This window comes from Amaranthus tricolor, chromosome 2, assembly GCF_026212465.1.
Source record: "Amaranthus tricolor cultivar Red isolate AtriRed21 chromosome 2, ASM2621246v1, whole genome shotgun sequence".
Taxonomy (NCBI): Eukaryota; Viridiplantae; Streptophyta; class Magnoliopsida; order Caryophyllales; family Amaranthaceae; genus Amaranthus; species Amaranthus tricolor.
The window spans coordinates 17,891,812-17,910,479 of NC_080048.1; the positions used below are offsets into that span (position 1 = coordinate 17,891,812).

An 18,668-nucleotide genomic window follows, 5' to 3' on the forward strand; every position below is an offset into this window, starting at 1 on the left:
TGTTTATTCTTCATCGTTCATTCATTATTGATCATTGATCATCGTTCATTATTGATCCTTGTTCATTCTTTATCGTTCATTCTTCATTGATCATTTATCCTTGTTCATTCTTCATCGTTCATTCTTAAATGATCATTGATCCTTGTTCATTCTTCATTGTTCATTCATTAATGATCATGGATCCTTTTTCATTCTTCATCGTTCAATTTTCAATGATCATTGATCCTTGTTCATTCTTCATCGTTCATTCATTATTGATCATTGATCCTTGTTCATTCTTCATCGTTCATTCTACAATGCTCATTGATCCTTGTTCATTCTTCATCGTTCATTGTTCATTGATGATTGATCCTTGTTCATTCTTCAATGATCATTGATCCTTGTTCATTCTTCATCGTTCATTCTTCAATGATCATTGATCCTTGTTCATTTTTCATCGTTCATTCCTCAATAATCATTGATCCTTGTTCATTCTTCATCGTTCATTCATTATTGATCATTGATCCTTGTTCATTCTTCATCGTTCATTCTACAATGCTCATTGATCCTTGTTCATTCTTCATCGTTCATTGTTCATTGATCATTGATCCTTGTTCATTCTTCAATGATCATTGATCCTTGTTCATTCTTCATCGTTCATTCTTCAATGATCATTGATCCTTGTTCATTTTTCATCGTACATTCTTCAATAATCATTGATCCTTGTTCATTCTTCATCGTTCATTCATTATTGATCATTGATCCTTGTTCATTCTTTATCGTTCATTCTACAATGCTCATTGATCCTTGTTCATTTTTCATCGTTCATTGTTCATAGATCATTGATCCTTATTCATTCTTCATCGTTCATTCATTATTGATAGATGATCCTTGTTCATTCTTCATCGTTCATTCTACAATGCTCATTCATCCTTGTTCATTCTTCATCGTTTATTGTTCATTGATGATTGATCCTTGTTTATTCTTCATCGTTCATTCATTATTGATCATTGATCCTTGTTCATTCTTCGTCGTTCATTCTTCAATGATCATTGATCCTTGTTCATTCTTCATCATTCATTCATTATTGATCATTGATCCTTGTTCATTCTTCATCGTTCATTCTACAATGATCATTGATCCTTGTTCATTCTTCATCGTTCATTCATTATTGATCATTGATCCTTGTTCATTCTTCATCGTTCATTCTACAATGATCATTGATCCTTGTTCATTCTTCATCGTTCATTCTACAATGCTCATTGATTCTTGTTCATTTTTCATCGTTCATTGTTCATTGATCATTGATCCTTGTTCATTCTTCATCGTTCATTCTACAATGCTCATTGATCCTTGTTCATTCTTCATCGTTCATTGTTCATTGATCATTGATGCTTGTTCATTCTTCAATGATCATTGATCCTTGTTCATTTTTTATCATTCATTCTTCAATCATCATTGATCCTTGTTCATTCTTCATCGTTCATTCTACAATGCTCATCGATCCTTGTTCATTCTTCATCGTTCATTGTTCATTGATCATTGATCCTTGTTCATTCTTAAATGATCATTGATCCTTGTTCATTCTTCATTGTTCATTCATTAATGATCATGGATCCTTTTTCATTCTTCATCGTTCATTTTTCAATGATCATTGATCCTTGTTCATTCTTCATCATTCATTCATTATTGATCATTGATCCTTGTTCATTCTTCATCGTTCATTCTTCAATGATCATTGATCCTTGTTCATTCTTCATTGTTCATTGTTCATTGATCATTGATCCTTGTTCATTCTTAAATGATCATTGATCCTTGTTCATTCTTCATTGTTCATTCATTAATGATCATGGATCCTTTTTCATTCTTCATCGTTCATTTTTCAATGATCATTGATCCTTGTTCATTCTTCATCGTTCATTCATTATTGATCATTGATCCTTGTTCATTCTTCATCGTTCATTCTACAATGCTCATTGATCCTTGTTCATTCTTCATCATTCATTCATTATTGATCATTGATCCTTGTTCATTCTTCATCGTTCATTGTTCATTGATCATTGATCCTTGTTCATTCTTCATCGTTCATTCTACAATGCTCATTGATCCTTGTTCATTCTTCATCGTTCATTGTTCATTGATCATTGATCCTTGTTCATTCTTCAATGATCATTGATCCTTGTTCATTCTTCATCGTTCATTCTTCAATGATCATTGATCCTTGTTCATTTTTCATCGTACATTCTTCAATAATCATTGATCCTTGTTCATTCTTCATCGTTCATTCATTATTGATCATTGATCCTTGTTCATTCTTTATCGTTCATTCTACAATGCTCATTGATCCTTGTTCATTATTCATCGTTCATTGTTCATTGATCATTGATCCTTGTTCATTCTTCATCGTCATTCTACAAGGATCATTGATCCTTGTTCATTCTTCATCGTTCATTCTACAATGCTCATTGATCCTTGTTCATTCTTCATCGTTCATTGTTCATTGATGATTGATCCTTGTTCATTCTTCAATGATCATTGATCCTTGTTCATTCTTCATCGTTCATTCTTCAATGATCATTGATCCTTGTTCATTTTTCATCGTTCATTCCTCAATAATCATTGATCCTTGTTCATTCTTCATCGTTCATTCATTATTGATCATTGATCCTTGTTCATTCTTCATCGTTCATTCTACAATGCTCATTGATCCTTGTTCATTCTTCATCGTTCATTGTTCATTGATCATTGATCCTTGTTCATTCTTCAATGATCATTGATCCTTGTTCATTCTTCATCGTTCATTCTTCAATGATCATTGATCCTTGTTCATTCTTCATCATTCATTCATTATTGATCATTGATCCTTGTTCATTCTTCATCGTTCATTCTTGATGCAAAACAAAGGGGTGGTTATGGCCTTTGTTATGCACTGATTCTCGTTGACTAACAACCTTAATCAATGGCACCTTTAGAAACCCCAAATACTTCCCAAACAAACGCCCAGGCACTCCAAACAGGCCAAGAAGGAACTTCTTGATTTTCTGATGAGGGTGCTTTATGCTCCGTGTCTGATTTGTATGACTAACCTATGATAACTACAATGCAAGGATATTGAAGCCTTGATTGTAGGGTCCCTTTGAGAATCCAAGTTTCTACGTAACTTGCTATTCTCTCCGGCCAAGTTGAATCGCAACTTGAGGAAGTTTTGAAAAAAACTTCAAAACATAAAACTTCTGAAAATACCTCTTGTTATTGATTGATCAAAAACTGAAACATGAACTCCTTATTACATGAGGGCCTACGTATATATAGAGTTTGGAAACTAAAAACTAGCCGTTACAAATGCTAAGCTAAAATACACGTGGATTAACTAACAAAACAGAAATGTAAACAAAAGGGCCAACACTTAGCCAAATTTCTCTGATTTTCATGATCTGCTGGCCAGCCTTCCTTCAACGTGTATTATAGGCTTCCTGGTGGTTTGTTAGTAAGACCCTAGGCCCTGTGTGGCTAGGCCCATGTAGTGAGATGACATTGCAGTCTCTCTCAATGTCCAGGTGTCTCTGGTTTGTGCTCAGGAGGGTCCACAAGGTCTGCTGCTTGTCAGAATGTTCTGTTACACTGTTCCTGCTATCCATTGGCTCTCTTGTTCCCATAGTGCTGTCTTTTGTTGTGTAATGATCCTCCCCAGTTTCTCTTCGTATTCTTAGGTCCATGTTTGATGTGTGGGAAGTATCATTGCTTATCCTTTGACCTTTATGCGTAGAAGGCAAGTTGGGAACACTGTCTTGTTCCTGTTCCCTATTGTCATGGTCACTGTTCCCTGATGCATTTGCATCAACCCCTCCTTCTTGGGAAAGAATTGTCCCTAATTCTTGAGTTGGTTGATGTAGGGTAAGATCTCCTATATTAAAAATAGGGGATATGTTATACTCTGTGGGTAACTGGATCTCAAAGGCATTGTTCCCAATTTTTCTCAGCACTGAGTATGGCCCTATGGCTCTTGGTTGTAGCTTATTTCTTCTGAGGTGTGGAAACCTTTTCTTCCTGAGATACACCCACACTTGGTCACCGTCCTTAATCTGTTGCCTTGCTTTTAAATGCTTGTGAGCTTGCACCTTGTACTTCTTGTTAGTCTCCTCCAAATTGGTATGAACTTGCTTGTGGACTGCTTCCATTTGCTTGATTAGCTCTTCTGCTTCCAGTTGTTTGCTGTCACACATTGGTAAATCAATCAGTGATATAGGAAGTAGAGGGTTGGTACCATACACACATTCAAATGGGGTATGCTTAGTGGCACGACTAGGGGCTCTGTTGTATGCGAATTCAGCATGGCATAACTTGAGGTCCCATTCCCTTATGTTTGTGCTTACCAAGGTTCTGAGTATAGTGCCCAAAGTTCTATTAGTTACTTCTGTTTGTCCATCTGTTTGCGGATGGTAAGCAGTACTAAACAAAAGCTTAGTGCCTAGCATCTTCCACAAGGATTTCAAAAAGTTACTTAGGAACTTGCTATCCCTGTCAGAGACAAGAGTCCTGGGGATGCCATGCAATCTTACGATTTCAGCAAAGAACAGTTTGGCTATGTATTGTGCATCATCAGTCTTAGTGCATGCTATGAAATGAGCCATTTTAGAGAATCTATCTACTACCACCATGATAGCATCCTTTCCTCTCTTAGTCTTAGGCAATGCCATCATGAAATCCAGGCTCAAGTGTTCCCATGGTCTGTGAGCTATAGGTAAAGGTAAGTACTCTCCCTTATGAAAAGTGACTTTAGCCTTAAGGCAAGTCTCACATTTTAATATGTGTTTACCCACTGTGCCAAGCATCTTTGGCCAAAAGAAATGTTTAGCTAACATGTCAAGGGTTTTCTGAATCCCATAATGCCCTGCTATGCTTCCTTCATGCACTTCTTTTACTAAAATGGTTCTAAGAGGTAGCTTAGGTATGCATAGCTTGTTCCCTTTAAACAAGTATCCCTGGTGTATGCTAAATAACCCTTGTGGTGTGTCATGACATAGTTTATATATATCTGCAAAATCAGGACAGGTCTGGTACTGGTCTTTGATGAATTCAAACCCCAAAATCTTAGATCCTAATATTCCTATCATGCAGTGTTTCCTACTCAAGGCATCTGCAATGATATTGGTCTTGCCCACCTTATACCTAGCTGAGAAGTCAAAGGTCTGCATAAACTCTACCCATCTTGCATGTCTACTGCTGAATTTGTGCTGACTGTTTATGTATTTTAAGGACTCATGATCTGTGTGAAGCACAAAAGGTTGGATTCTAAGGTAGTGAGACCAATGTTCAAAAGCTCTTATGATAGCATAAAATTCTTTATCATAAGTGGAGTAATTTAACCTACTGTCATTGAGCTTTTCACTGAAAAAAGCTACTGGTCTACCCTCCTGAACTAGCACTGCTCCAATCCCTACTCCACTTGCATCACATTCTAGCTCAAAGGGTTTGGTAAAATCAGGTAGCTTGAGAATAGGGGCTTTACACATCATGTCCTTAAGGGTTTCAAATGCTTGCTGTGCAGCAGGTGTCCACTCAAACTTTCCTTGCTTAGTACACTCTGTCACAGGGGCCAAAACAGAGCTAAAATCCTTTATAAACCTTCTATAAAAGGATGCCAACCCATGGAATGATCTTACTTGTGTTAGAGTAGTGGGTGTAGGCCATTCTTTTATAGCTTTAACCTTTTCAGGGTCCACTCTAACTCCTGTTTTCCCTATGACGTAACCCAAGAAACTAACCTCAGGTAACAGGAAGTTACATTTCTCTAGTTTAGCATACAGTCTCTGTTTTCTTAAGACCTCAAATAATTGTTGCAGGTGTCTCATGTGTTCTTCCTTTTTCCTACTGTAAATGAGTATATCATCTAGATAGACAACTATAAACTTTCCCAAAAATGGTCTCAATATCTCATTCATAAGCCTCATGAATGTGCTAGGGGCACCAGTCAAACCAAAGGGCATCACAAGCCATTCATATAGCCCATACTTGGTCTTGAATGCAGTTTTCCATTCATCCCCTGCTTTCATCCTAATTTGGTGATATCCACTTCTTAGATCCACCTTACTGAACCACTGTGAACCACCCAATTCATCCAAGATATCATCAATTCTTGGTATAGGAAACCTATACTTAATGGTTATGTTGTTCATACTACGGCTGTCAATGCACATTCTCCATGTGCCATCCTTCTTTGGCACTAACAGAGTGGGTACTGCACAGGGGCTTAAGCTCTCTCTTACATATCCCCTTTGCATTAATTCTTCCACTTGTCTTTGTAGTTCTTGAGTTTCCTTAGGGTTGGACCTATAGGCAGTCTTATTAGGTAAACTAGCTCCTGGTACCAAATCTATCTGGTGTTCAATGCCTCTCACAGGTGGTAAACCAGGGGGTAACTCATTAGGAAAAACATCCTTATATTGATCCAACAAGCTTCTCAATTCATGTGGTATAGGTATAGGCTCATGGACTTCCTTGGTAACCAGAAGGTATATCTCTCCTTGACCTTGGATTTCCTTTTCACACTCCCTTCTGTTCATTAAATGGACATGCACTTTAGTAATCTTAGGAGGAACAGCTCTGTGTGGGGGCAGGGGTAACAGCTCTTTTTTCTTTCCATTATGCCTAAGGGTATAGGTGTTGGTATAACCATTGTGTGTGGTCTTTTTATCATATTGCCATGGTCTGCCCAGCAGCAGATGACAGGCATCCATCTCTAACACATCACACAGAATATCATCCACATATGTTCCCAAGGTCATGCTCACTAAACACTGTCTACTCACTGACCCACTTGACTTGTTGTCTAACCATTTCATTAAGTAAGGATGTGGGTGAGGCTTGGTTTCTAAATTTAACTCATCTACCAGCTGCTTACTGATGCAATTAGATTCACTCCCGCTATCAATGATTAAATCACAAACCTTCCCCTGTACCCTACATTTGGTCTGAAAAATATTCTCTCTTTGGTCAGACTTTTTGTCCATGGGGGTAGCTTGGAAACTTCTTCTAATGATTAAGCTAACATGCTCTTCTTCAGGTGGTATCTTCTCCAGATCCTCTCCTCCTTCTTCCTCAGTCTCCCCTTCATAAGTATGCCATTTTTCTTGCTCATCTACCCAAAAAGTACCATCTCCATCACTAAGGCTTGGTGGGTCTATTTCTTCTTCTTGTCCATTCTTTGAAACTAACATTCTTTTGGGGTTGGTGTTTTGCCTAATGTCAATCCACTCTCTCATGGTAAAAGCTCTAGCATTAGGACAATCCCTCTTGTAATGTCCTCTTCCATTGCACTTAAAACATATCACATCCTTAGGATTTATGGGGGGCTCTGTTTTTGTTGTACTGTTTTTAGGTCCAGTGCTCTGTGCCTCCTTCCTAGGTGTGGTGAAACTACTGGTGTTCCTAGGGTTGTAGGCCCTGGTGGTCTTATTGTGTGTGGCAGTTAATCTGTTAACAAATCTCTCAACATCAATGGCATGTAAACTTGCTGTGTTCAGCGTGAGGTCAGGTGTGATCCTTAAGTGGTCCCTTATGTCCTCTCTCAATCCTGCAATGAACCTACTGACTCTCATGTCCTCAGGCTCATTGATGTCACACAGAACATAGGTTCTTTCCCATTCATTCACATACTCTTGTACAGACCTACTCCCTTGTTTCATGGAATTGAGTTGAATATATTGTTGTTGTTTATAGGCAGATGGAATATATTTTCTTCTCATGTTCTTCTTGAGTTTTCCCCAAGTGTTGATCCTACTCCTTCCTTCCCTAAGCCTTTGTTTCTGTGTTCCCTCTAACCAAACAGCAGCTGACTTAATCAATTTTACCTTAGCCAACTTATACTGATGATCCATTGGTGTTTCCCTAAATTCAAAGTACTGTTCCATTCTTTCCTCCCATTCTATGTATTTGGCTGGATCATGTGAAGTTCCATCGAATTCAGGTATATCCAATTTGATTGTTCTATCTTCGTATGGTCGAGGATTAGGGTTTGGTGTTCTATCAATTCGGTTTTGTGTAATCACACCGGTCATCTCTTCTCTAAACTGACGCAAACTATTCTCCATCATCCTATGCATTCTTGCTTCTATTTCTCCCAATCTTTCCTCCATGGTCATATCCATTCGACCAGAGACAGCTAATTAACCAGCAATGCACACAACAAAAAATGAATGCGAAAATCGTAATGCAAGAAAACCAAATGATTGTATGAGTGGGTGTCTTGTGTCAGAATGTATGCACCAATGTTCTCAAATGAAAGAAAATTGAAATTAAAATAGGAAAGATTACTCCCTGTATGTTGTAGAATCACTGACGATTGATCTTGAATGACGATTTCAAAAATCGCCCAGCGCCTTTTCTTCAAAATTCCCAGAACAATATGAAACCTCTTTCCTCAGACTGCTTCTTTGTACTACTCTTTCCCAATTCGTAACTGGGCTCTGATACCAAGTTGATACAAAACAAAGGGGTGGTTATGGCCTTTGTTATGCACTGATTCTCGTTGACTAACAACCTTAATCAATGGCACCTTTAGAAACCCCAAATACTTCCCAAACAAACGCCCAGGCACTCCAAACAGGCCAAGAAGGAACTTCTTGATTTTCTGATGAGGGTGCTTTATGCTCCGTGTCTGATTTGTATGACTAACCTATGATAACTACAATGCAAGGATATTGAAGCCTTGATTGTAGGGTCCCTTTGAGAATCCAAGTTTCTACGTAACTTGCTATTCTCTCCGGCCAAGTTGAATCGCAACTTGAGGAAGTTTTGAAAAAAACTTCAAAACATAAAACTTCTGAAAATACCTCTTGTTATTGATTGATCAAAAACTGAAACATGAACTCCTTATTACATGAGGGCCTACGTATATATAGAGTTTGGAAACTAAAAACTAGCCGTTACAAATGCTAAGCTAAAATACACGTGGATTAACTAACAAAACAGAAATGTAAACAAAAGGGCCAACACTTAGCCAAATTTCTCTGATTTTCATGATCTGCTGGCCAGCCTTCCTTCAACGTGTATTATAGGCTTCCTGGTGGTTTGTTAGTAAGACCCTAGGCCCTGTGTGGCTAGGCCCATGTAGTGAGATGACATTGCAGTCTCTCTCAATGTCCAGGTGTCTCTGGTTTGTGCTCAGGAGGGTCCACAAGGTCTGCTGCTTGTCAGAATGTTCTGTTACACTGTTCCTGCTATCCATTGGCTCTCTTGTTCCCATAGTGCTGTCTTCTGTTGTGTAATGATCCTCCCCAGTTTCTCTTCGTATTCTTAGGTCCATGTTTGATGTGTGGGAAGTATCATTGCTTATCCTTTGACCTTTATGCGTAGAAGGCAAGTTGGGAACACTGTCTTGTTCCTGTTCCCTATTGTCATGGTCACTGTTCCCTGATGCATTTGCATCAATTCTTCATTGATCATTTATCCTTGTTCATTCTTCATCGTTCATTCTTAAATGATCATTGATCCTTGTTCATTCTTCATTGTTCATTCATTAATGATCATGGATCCTTTTTCATTCTTCATCGTTCAATTTTCAATGATCATTCATCCTTGTTCATTCTTCATCGTTCATTCATTATTGATCATTGATCCTTGTTCATTCTGCATCGTTCATTCTACAATGCTCATTGATCCTTGTTCATTCTTCATCGTTCATTGTTCATTGATCATTGATCCTTGTTCATTCTTCAATGATCATTGATCCTTGTTCATTCTTCATCGTTCATTCTTCAATGATCATTGATCCTTGTTCATTTTTCATCGTACATTCTTCAATAATCATTGATCCTTGTTCATTCTTCATCGTTCATTCATTATTGATCATTGATCCTTGTTCATTCTTTATCGTTCATTCTACAATGCTCATTGATCCTTGTTCATTTTTCATCGTTCATTGTTCATAGATCATTGATCCTTATTCATTCTTCATCGTTCATTCATTATTGATAGATGATCCTTGTTCATTCTTCATCGTTCATTCTACAATGCTCATTCATCCTTGTTCATTCTTCATCGTTTATTTTTCATTGATGATTGATCCTTGTTTATTCTTCATCGTTCATTCATTATTGATCATTGATCCTTGTTCATTCTTCGTCGTTCATTCTTCAATGATCATTGATCCTTGTTCATTCTTCATCATTCATTCATTATTGATCATTGATCCTTGTTCATTCTTCATCGTTCATTCTACAATGATCATTGATCCTTGTTCATTCTTCATCGTTCATTCATTATTGATCATTGATCCTTGTTCATTCTTCATCGTTCATTCTACAATGATCATTGATCCTTGTTCATTCTTCATCGTTCATTCTACAATGCTCATTGATTGTTGTTCATTTTTCATCGTTCATTGTTCATTGATCATTGATCCTTGTTCATTCTTCATCGTTCATTCTACAATGCTCATTGATCCTTGTTCATTCTTCATCGTTCATTGTTCATTGATCATTGATCCTTGTTCATTCTTCAATGATCATTGATCCTTGTTCATTCTTCATCATTCATTCTTCAATCATCATTGATCCTTGTTCATTCTTCATCGTTCATTCTACAATGCTCATCGATCCTTGTTCATTCTTCATCGTTCATTGTTCATTGATCATTGATCCTTGTTCATTCTTAAATGATCATTGATCCTTGTTCATTCTTCATTGTTCATTCATTAATGATCATGGATCCTTTTTCATTCTTCATCGTTCATTTTTCAATGATCATTGATCCTTGTTCATTCTTCATCATTCATTCATTATTGATCATTGATCCTTGTTCATTCTTCATCGTTCATTCTTCAATGATCATTGATCCTTGTTCATTCTTCATTGTTCATTGTTCATTGATCATTGATCCTTGTTCATTCTTAAATGATCATTGATCCTTGTTCATTCTTCATTGTTCATTCATTAATGATCATGGATCCTTTTTCATTCTTCATCGTTCATTTTTCAATGATCATTGATCCTTGTTCATTCTTCATCGTTCATTCATTATTGATCATTGATCCTTGTTCATTCTTCATCGTTCATTCTTCAATGATCATTGATCCTTGTTCATTCTTCATTGTTCATTGTTCATTGATCATTGATCCTTGTTCATTCTTAAATGATCATTGATCCTTGTTCATTCTTCATTGTTCATTCATTAATGATCATGGATCCTTTTTCATTCTTCATCGTTCATTTTTCAATGATCATTGATCCTTGTTCATTCTTCATCGTTCATTCATTATTGATCATTGATCCTTGTTCATTCTTCATCGTTCATTCTACAATGCTCATTGATCCTTGTTCATTCTTCATCATTCATTCATTATTGATCATTGATCCTTGTTCATTCTTCATCGTTCATTGTTCATTGATCATTGATCCTTGTTCATTCTTCATCGTTCATTCTACAATGCTCATTGATCCTTGTTCATTCTTCATCGTTCATTGTTCATTGATCATTGATCCTTGTTCATTCTTCAATGATCATTGATCCTTGTTCATTCTTCATCGTTCATTCTTCAATGATCATTGATCCTTGTTCATTTTTCATCGTACATTCTTCAATAATCATTGATCCTTGTTCATTCTTCATCGTTCATTCATTATTGATCATTGATCCTTGTTCATTCTTTATCGTTCATTCTACAATGCTCATTGATCCTTGTTCATTTTTCATCGTTCATTGTTCATTGATCATTGATCCTTGTTCATTCTTCATCGTTCATTCATTATTGATAGATGATCCTTGTTCATTCTTCATCGTTCATTCTACAATGCTCATTCATCCTTGTTTATTCTTCATCGTTTATTGTTCATTGATGATTGATCCTTGTTTATTCTTCATCGTTCATTCATTATTGATCATTGATCCTTGTTCATTCTTCGTCTTTCATTCTTCAATGATCATTGATCCTTGTTCATTCTTCATCATTCATTCATTATTGATCATTGATCCTTGTTCATTCTTCATCGTTCATTCTACAATGATCATTGATCCTTGTTCATTCTTCATCGTTCATTCATTATTGATCATTGATCCTTGTTCATTCTTCATCGTTCATTCTACAATGATCATTGATCCTTGTTCATTCTTCATCGTTCATTCTACAATGCTCATTGATTCTTGTTCATTTTTCATCGTTCATTGTTCATTGATCATTGATCCTTGTTCATTCTTCATCGTTCATTCTACAATGCTCATTGATCCTTGTTCATTCTTCATCGTTCATTGTTCATTGATCATTGATCCTTGTTCATTCTTCAATGATCATTGATCCTTGTTCATTCTTCATCATTCATTCTTCAATCATCATTGATCCTTGTTCATTCTTCATCGTTCATTCTACAATGCTCATCGATCCTTGTTCATTCTTCATCGTTCATTGTTCATTGATCATTGATCCTTGTTCATTCTTAAATGATCATTGATCCTTGTTCATTCTTCATTGTTCATTCATTAATGATCATGGATCCTTTTTCATTCTTCATCGTTCATTTTTCAATGATCATTGATCGTTGTTCATTCTTCATCATTCATTCATTATTGATCATTGATCCTTGTTCATTCTTCATCGTTCATTCTTCAATGATCATTGATCCTTGTTCATTCTTCATTGTTCATTGTTCATTGATCATTGATCCTTGTTCATTCTTAAATGATCATTGATCCTTGTTCATTCTTCATTGTTCATTCATTAATGATCATGGATCCTTTTTCATTCTTCATCGTTCATTTTTCAATGATCATTGATCCTTGTTCATTCTTCATCGTTCATTCATTATTGATCATTGATCCTTGTTCATTCTTCATCGTTCATTCTACAATGCTCATTGATCCTTGTTCATTCTTCATCATTCATTCATTATTGATCATTGATCCTTGTTCATTCTTCATCGTTCATTGTTCATTGATCATTGATCCTTGTTCATTCTTCATCGTTCATTCTACAATGCTCATTGATCCTTGTTCATTCTTCATCGTTCATTGTTCATTGATCATTGATCCTTGTTCATTCTTCAATGATCATTGATCCTTGTTCATTCTTCATCGTTCATTCTTCAATGATCATTGATCCTTGTTCATTTTTCATCGTGCATTCTTCAATAATCATTGATCCTTGTTCATTCTTCATCGTTCATTCATTATTGATCATTGATCCTTGTTCATTCTTTATCGTTCATTCTACAATGCTCATTGATCCTTGTTCATTTTTCATCGTTCATTGTTCATTGATCATTGATCCTTGTTCATTCTTCATAGTCATTCTACAATGATCATTGATCCTTGTTCATTCTTCATCGTTCATTCTACAATGCTCATTGGCCCTTGTTCATTCTTCATCGTTTATTGTTCATTGATGATTAATCCTTGTTTATTCTTCATCGTTCATTCATTGTTGATCATTGATCCTTGTTCATTCTTCATCGTTCATTCTTCAATGATCATTGATCCTTGTTCATTCTTCATCGTTCATTCTACAATGCTCATTGATCCTTGTTCATTTTTAATCGTTCATTGTTCATTGATCATTGATCCTTGTTCATTCTTCATCGTTCATTCATTATTGATAGATGATCCTTGTTCATTCTTCATCGTTCATTCTACAATGCTCATTGATCCTTGTTCATTCTTCATCGTTTATTGTTCATTGATGATTGATCCTTGTTTATTCTTCATCGTTCATTCATTATTGATCATTGATCATCGTTCATTCTTCAATGATCATTGATCCTTGTTCATTCGTCATCGTTCATTCTTCATTGATCATTTATCCTTGTTCATTCTTCATCCTTCATTCTTAAATGATCATTGATCCTTGTTCATTCTTCATTGTTCATTCATTAATGATCATGGATCCTTTTTCATTCTTCATCGTTCAATTTTCAATGATCATTGATCCTTGTTCATTCTTCATCGTTCATTCATTATTGATCATTGATCCTTGTTCATTCTTCATCGTTCATTCTACAATGCTCATTGATCCTTGTTCATTCTTCATCGTTCATTGTTCATTGATGATTGATCCTTGTTCATTCTTCAATGATCATTGATCCTTGTTCATTCTTCATCGTTCATTCTTCAATGATCATTGATCCTTGTTCATTTTTCATCGTTCATTCCTCAATAATCATTGATCCTTGTTCATTCTTCATCGTTAATTCATTATTGATCATTGATCCTTGTTCATTCTTCATCGTTCATTCTACAATGCTCATTGATCCTTGTTCATTCTTCATCGTTCATTCATTATTGATCATTGATCCTTGTTCATTCTTTATCGTTCATTCTACAATGCTCATTGATCCTTGTTCATTTTTCATCGTTCATTGTTCATTGATCATTGATCCTTGTTCATTCTTCATCGTCATTCTACAATGATCATTGATCCTTGTTCATTCTTCATCGTTCATTCTACAATGCTCATTGGCCCTTGTTCATTCTTCATCGTTTATTGTTCATTGATGATTAATCCTTGTTTATTCTTCATCGTTCATTCATTGTTGATCATTGATCCTTGTTCATTCTTCATCGTTCATTCTTCAATGATCATTGATCCTTGTTCATTCTTCATCGTTCATTCTACAATGCTCATTGATCCTTGTTCATTTTTAATCGTTCATTGTTCATTGATCATTGATCCTTGTTCATTCTTCATCGTTCATTCATTATTGATAGATGATCCTTGTTCATTCTTCATCGTTCATTCTACAATGCTCATTGATCCTTGTTCATTCTTCATCGTTTATTGTTCATTGATGATTGATCCTTGTTTATTCTTCATCGTTCATTCATTATTGATCATTGATCATCGTTCATTCTTCAATGATCATTGATCCTTGTTCATTCTTCATCGTTCATTCTTCATTGATCATTTATCCTTGTTCATTCTTCATCCTTCATTCTTAAATGATCATTGATCCTTGTTCATTCTTCATTGTTCATTCATTAATGATCATGGATCCTTTTTCATTCTTCATCGTTCAATTTTCAATGATCATTGATCCTTGTTCATTCTTCATCGTTCATTCATTATTGATCATTGATCCTTGTTCATTCTTCATCGTTCATTCTACAATGCTCATTGATCCTTGTTCATTCTTCATCGTTCATTGTTCATTGATGATTGATCCTTGTTCATTCTTCAATGATCATTGATCCTTGTTCATTCTTCATCGTTCATTCTTCAATGATCATTGATCCTTGTTCATTTTTCATCGTTCATTCCTCAATAATCATTGATCCTTGTTCATTCTTCATCGTTCATTCATTATTGATCATTGATCCTTGTTCATTCTTCATCGTTCATTCTACAATGCTCATTGATCCTTGTTCATTCTTCATCGTTCATTGTTCATTGATCATTGATCATTGTTCATTCTTCAATGATCATTGATCCTTGTTCATTCTTCATCGTTCATTCTTCAATGATCATTGATTCTTGTTCATTTTTCATCGTACATTCTTCAATAATCATTGATCCTTGTTCATTCTTCATCGTTCATTCATTATTGATCATTGATCCTTGTTCATTCTTTATCGTTCATTCTACAATGCTCATTGATCCTTGTTCATTTTTCATCGTTCATTGTTCATTGATCATTGATCCTTGTTCATTCTTCATCGTTCAGTCATTATTGATAGATGATCCTTGTTCATTCTTCATCGTTCATTCTACAATGCTCATTGATCCTTATTCATTCTTCATCGTTTATTGTTCATTGATGATTGATCCTTGTTTATTCTTCATCGTTCATTCATTATTGATCATTGATCCATGTTCATTCTTCGTCGTTCATTCTTCAATGATCATTGATCCTTGTTCATTCTTCATCATTCATTCATTATTGATCATTGATCCTTGTTCATTCTTCATCGTTCATTCTACAATGATCATTGATCCTTGTTCATTCTTCATCGTTCATTCATTATTGATCATTGATCCTTGTTCATTCTTCATCGTTCATTCTACAATGATCATTGATCCTTGTTCATTCTTCATCGTTCATTCTACAATGCTCATTGATTCTTGTTCATTTTTCATCGTTCATTGTTCATTGATCATTGATCCTTGTTCATTCTTCATCGTTCATTCTTCAATGATCATTGATCCTTGTTCATTTTTCATCGTTCATTCTTCAATAATCATTGATCCTTGTTCATTCTTCATCGTTCATTCATTATTGATCATTGATCCTTGTTCATTCTTCATCGTTCATTCTACAATGCTCATTGATCCTTGTTCATTCTTCATCGTTCATTGTTCATTGATCATTGATCCTTGTTCATTCTTCAATGATCATTGATCCTTGTTCATTCTTCTTCGTTCATTCTTCAATGATCATTGATCCTTGTTCATTTTTCATCGTACATTCTTCAATAATCATTGATCCTTGTTCATTCTTCATCGTTCATTCATTATTGATCATTGATCCTTGTTCATTCTTCATCGTTCATTCTACAATGATCATTCATCCTTGTTCATTCTTCATCGTTCATTCTACAATGCTCATTGATTCTTGTTCATTTTTCATCGTTCATTGTTCATTGATCATTGATCCTTGTTCATTCTTCATCGTTCATTCATTATTGATAGATGATCATTGTTCATTCTTCATCGCTCATTCTACAATTCTCATTGGCCCTTGTTCATTCTTCATCGTTTATTGTTCATTGATGAATGATCCTTGTTTATTCTTCATTGTTCATTCATTATTGATCATTGATCCTTGTTCATTCTTCTTCGTTCATTCTTCAATGATCATTGATCCTTGTTCATTCTTCATCGTTCATTCTACAATGCTCATTGATCCTTGTTCATTTTTCATCGTTCATTGTTCATTGATCATTGATCCTTGTTCATTCTTCATCGTCATTCTACAATGATCATTGATCCTTGTTCATTCTTCATCGTTCATTCTACAATGCTCATTGGCCCTTGTTCATTCTTCATCGTTTATTGTTCATTGATGATTAATCCTTGTTTATTCTTCATCGTTCATTCATTGTTGATCATTGATCCTTGTTCATTGTTCATCGTTCATTCTTCAATGATCATTGATCCTTGTTCATTCTTCATCGTTCATTCTACAATGCTCATTGATCCTTGTTCATTTTTAATCGTTCATTGTTCATTGATCATTGATCCTTGTTCATTCTTCATCGTTCATTCATTATTGATAGATGATCCTTGTTCATTCTTCATCGTTCATTCTACAATGCTCATTGATCCTTGTTCATTCTTCATCGTTTATTGTTCATTGATGATTGATCCTTGTTTATTCTTCATCGTTCATTCATTATTGATCATTGATCATCGTTCATTCTTCAATGATCATTGATCCTTGTTCATTCTTCATCGTTCATTCTTCATTGATCATTTATCCTTGTTCATTCTTCATCCTTCATTCTTAAATGATCATTGATCCTTGTTCATTCTTCATTGTTCATTCATTAATGATCATGGATCCTTTTTCATTCTTCATCGTTCAATTTTCAATGATCATTGATCCTTGTTCATTCTTCATCGTTCATTCATTATTGATCATTGATCCTTGTTCATTCTTCATCGTTCATTCTACAATGCTCATTGATCCTTGTTCATTCTTCATCGTTCATTGTTCATTGATGATTGATCCTTGTTCATTCTTCAATGATCATTGATGCTTGTTCATTCTTCATCGTTCATTCTTCAATGATCATTGATCCTTGTTCATTTTTCATCGTTCATTCCTCAATAATCATTGATCCTTGTTCATTCTTCATCGTTCATTCATTATTGATCATTGATCCTTGTTCATTCTTCATCGTTCATTCTACAATGCTCATTGATCCTTGTTCATTCTTCATCGTTCATTGTTCATTGATCATTGATCATTGTTCATTCTTCAATGATCATTGATCCTTGTTCATTCTTCATCGTTCATTCTTCAATGATAATTGATTCTTGTTCATTTTTCATCGTACATTCTTCAATAATCATTGATCCTTGTTCATTCTTCATCGTTCATTCATTATTGATCATTGATCCTTGTTCATTCTTTATCGTTCATTCTACAATGCTCATTGATCCTTGTTCATTTTTCATCGTTCATTGTTCATTGATCATTGATCCTTGTTCATTCTTCATCGTTCATTCATTATTGATAGATGATCCTTGTTCATTCTTCATCGTTCATTCGACAATGCTCATTCATCCTTGTTTATTCTTCATCGTTTATTGTTCATTGATGATTGATCCTTGTTTATTCTTCATCGTTCATTCATTATTGATCATTGATCCTTGTTCATTCTTCGTCTTTCATTCTTCAATGATCATTGATCCTTGTTCATTCTTCATCATTCATTCATTATTGATCATTGATCCTTGTTCATTCTTCATCGTTCATTCTACAATGATCATTGATCGTTGTTCATTCTTCATCGTTCATTCATTATTGATCATTGATCCTTGTTCATTCTTCATCGTTCATTCTACAATGATCATTGATCCTTGTTCATTCTTCATCGTTCATTCTACAATGCTCATTGATTCTTGTTCATTTTTCATCGTTCATTGTTCATTGATCATTGATCCTTGTTCATTCTTCATCGTTCATTCTACAATGCTCATTGATCCTTGTTCATTCTTCATCGTTCATTGTTCATTGATCATTGATCCTTGTTCATTCTTCAAT

The 18,668-nt window shown here is 35.1% G+C and overlaps 1 protein-coding gene across 1 annotated transcript; it reads right to left on the minus strand.

Annotated features, from left to right (window-relative positions):
- Nucleotides 1–3,431: 3,431 nt before the first annotated feature.
- LOC130805609 (uncharacterized) lies at nt 3,432–9,283 on the minus strand. Its single transcript, XM_057670392.1, has 3 exons — nt 9,062–9,283; nt 8,452–8,653; nt 3,432–8,140 (listed from the first exon to the last, which is right to left on the minus strand). The coding sequence occupies exons 1-3, from the start codon at nt 9,281–9,283 to the stop codon at nt 3,432–3,434; spliced, it is 5,133 nt and encodes a 1,710-aa protein (XP_057526375.1).
- Nucleotides 9,284–18,668: the final 9,385 nt, after the last annotated feature.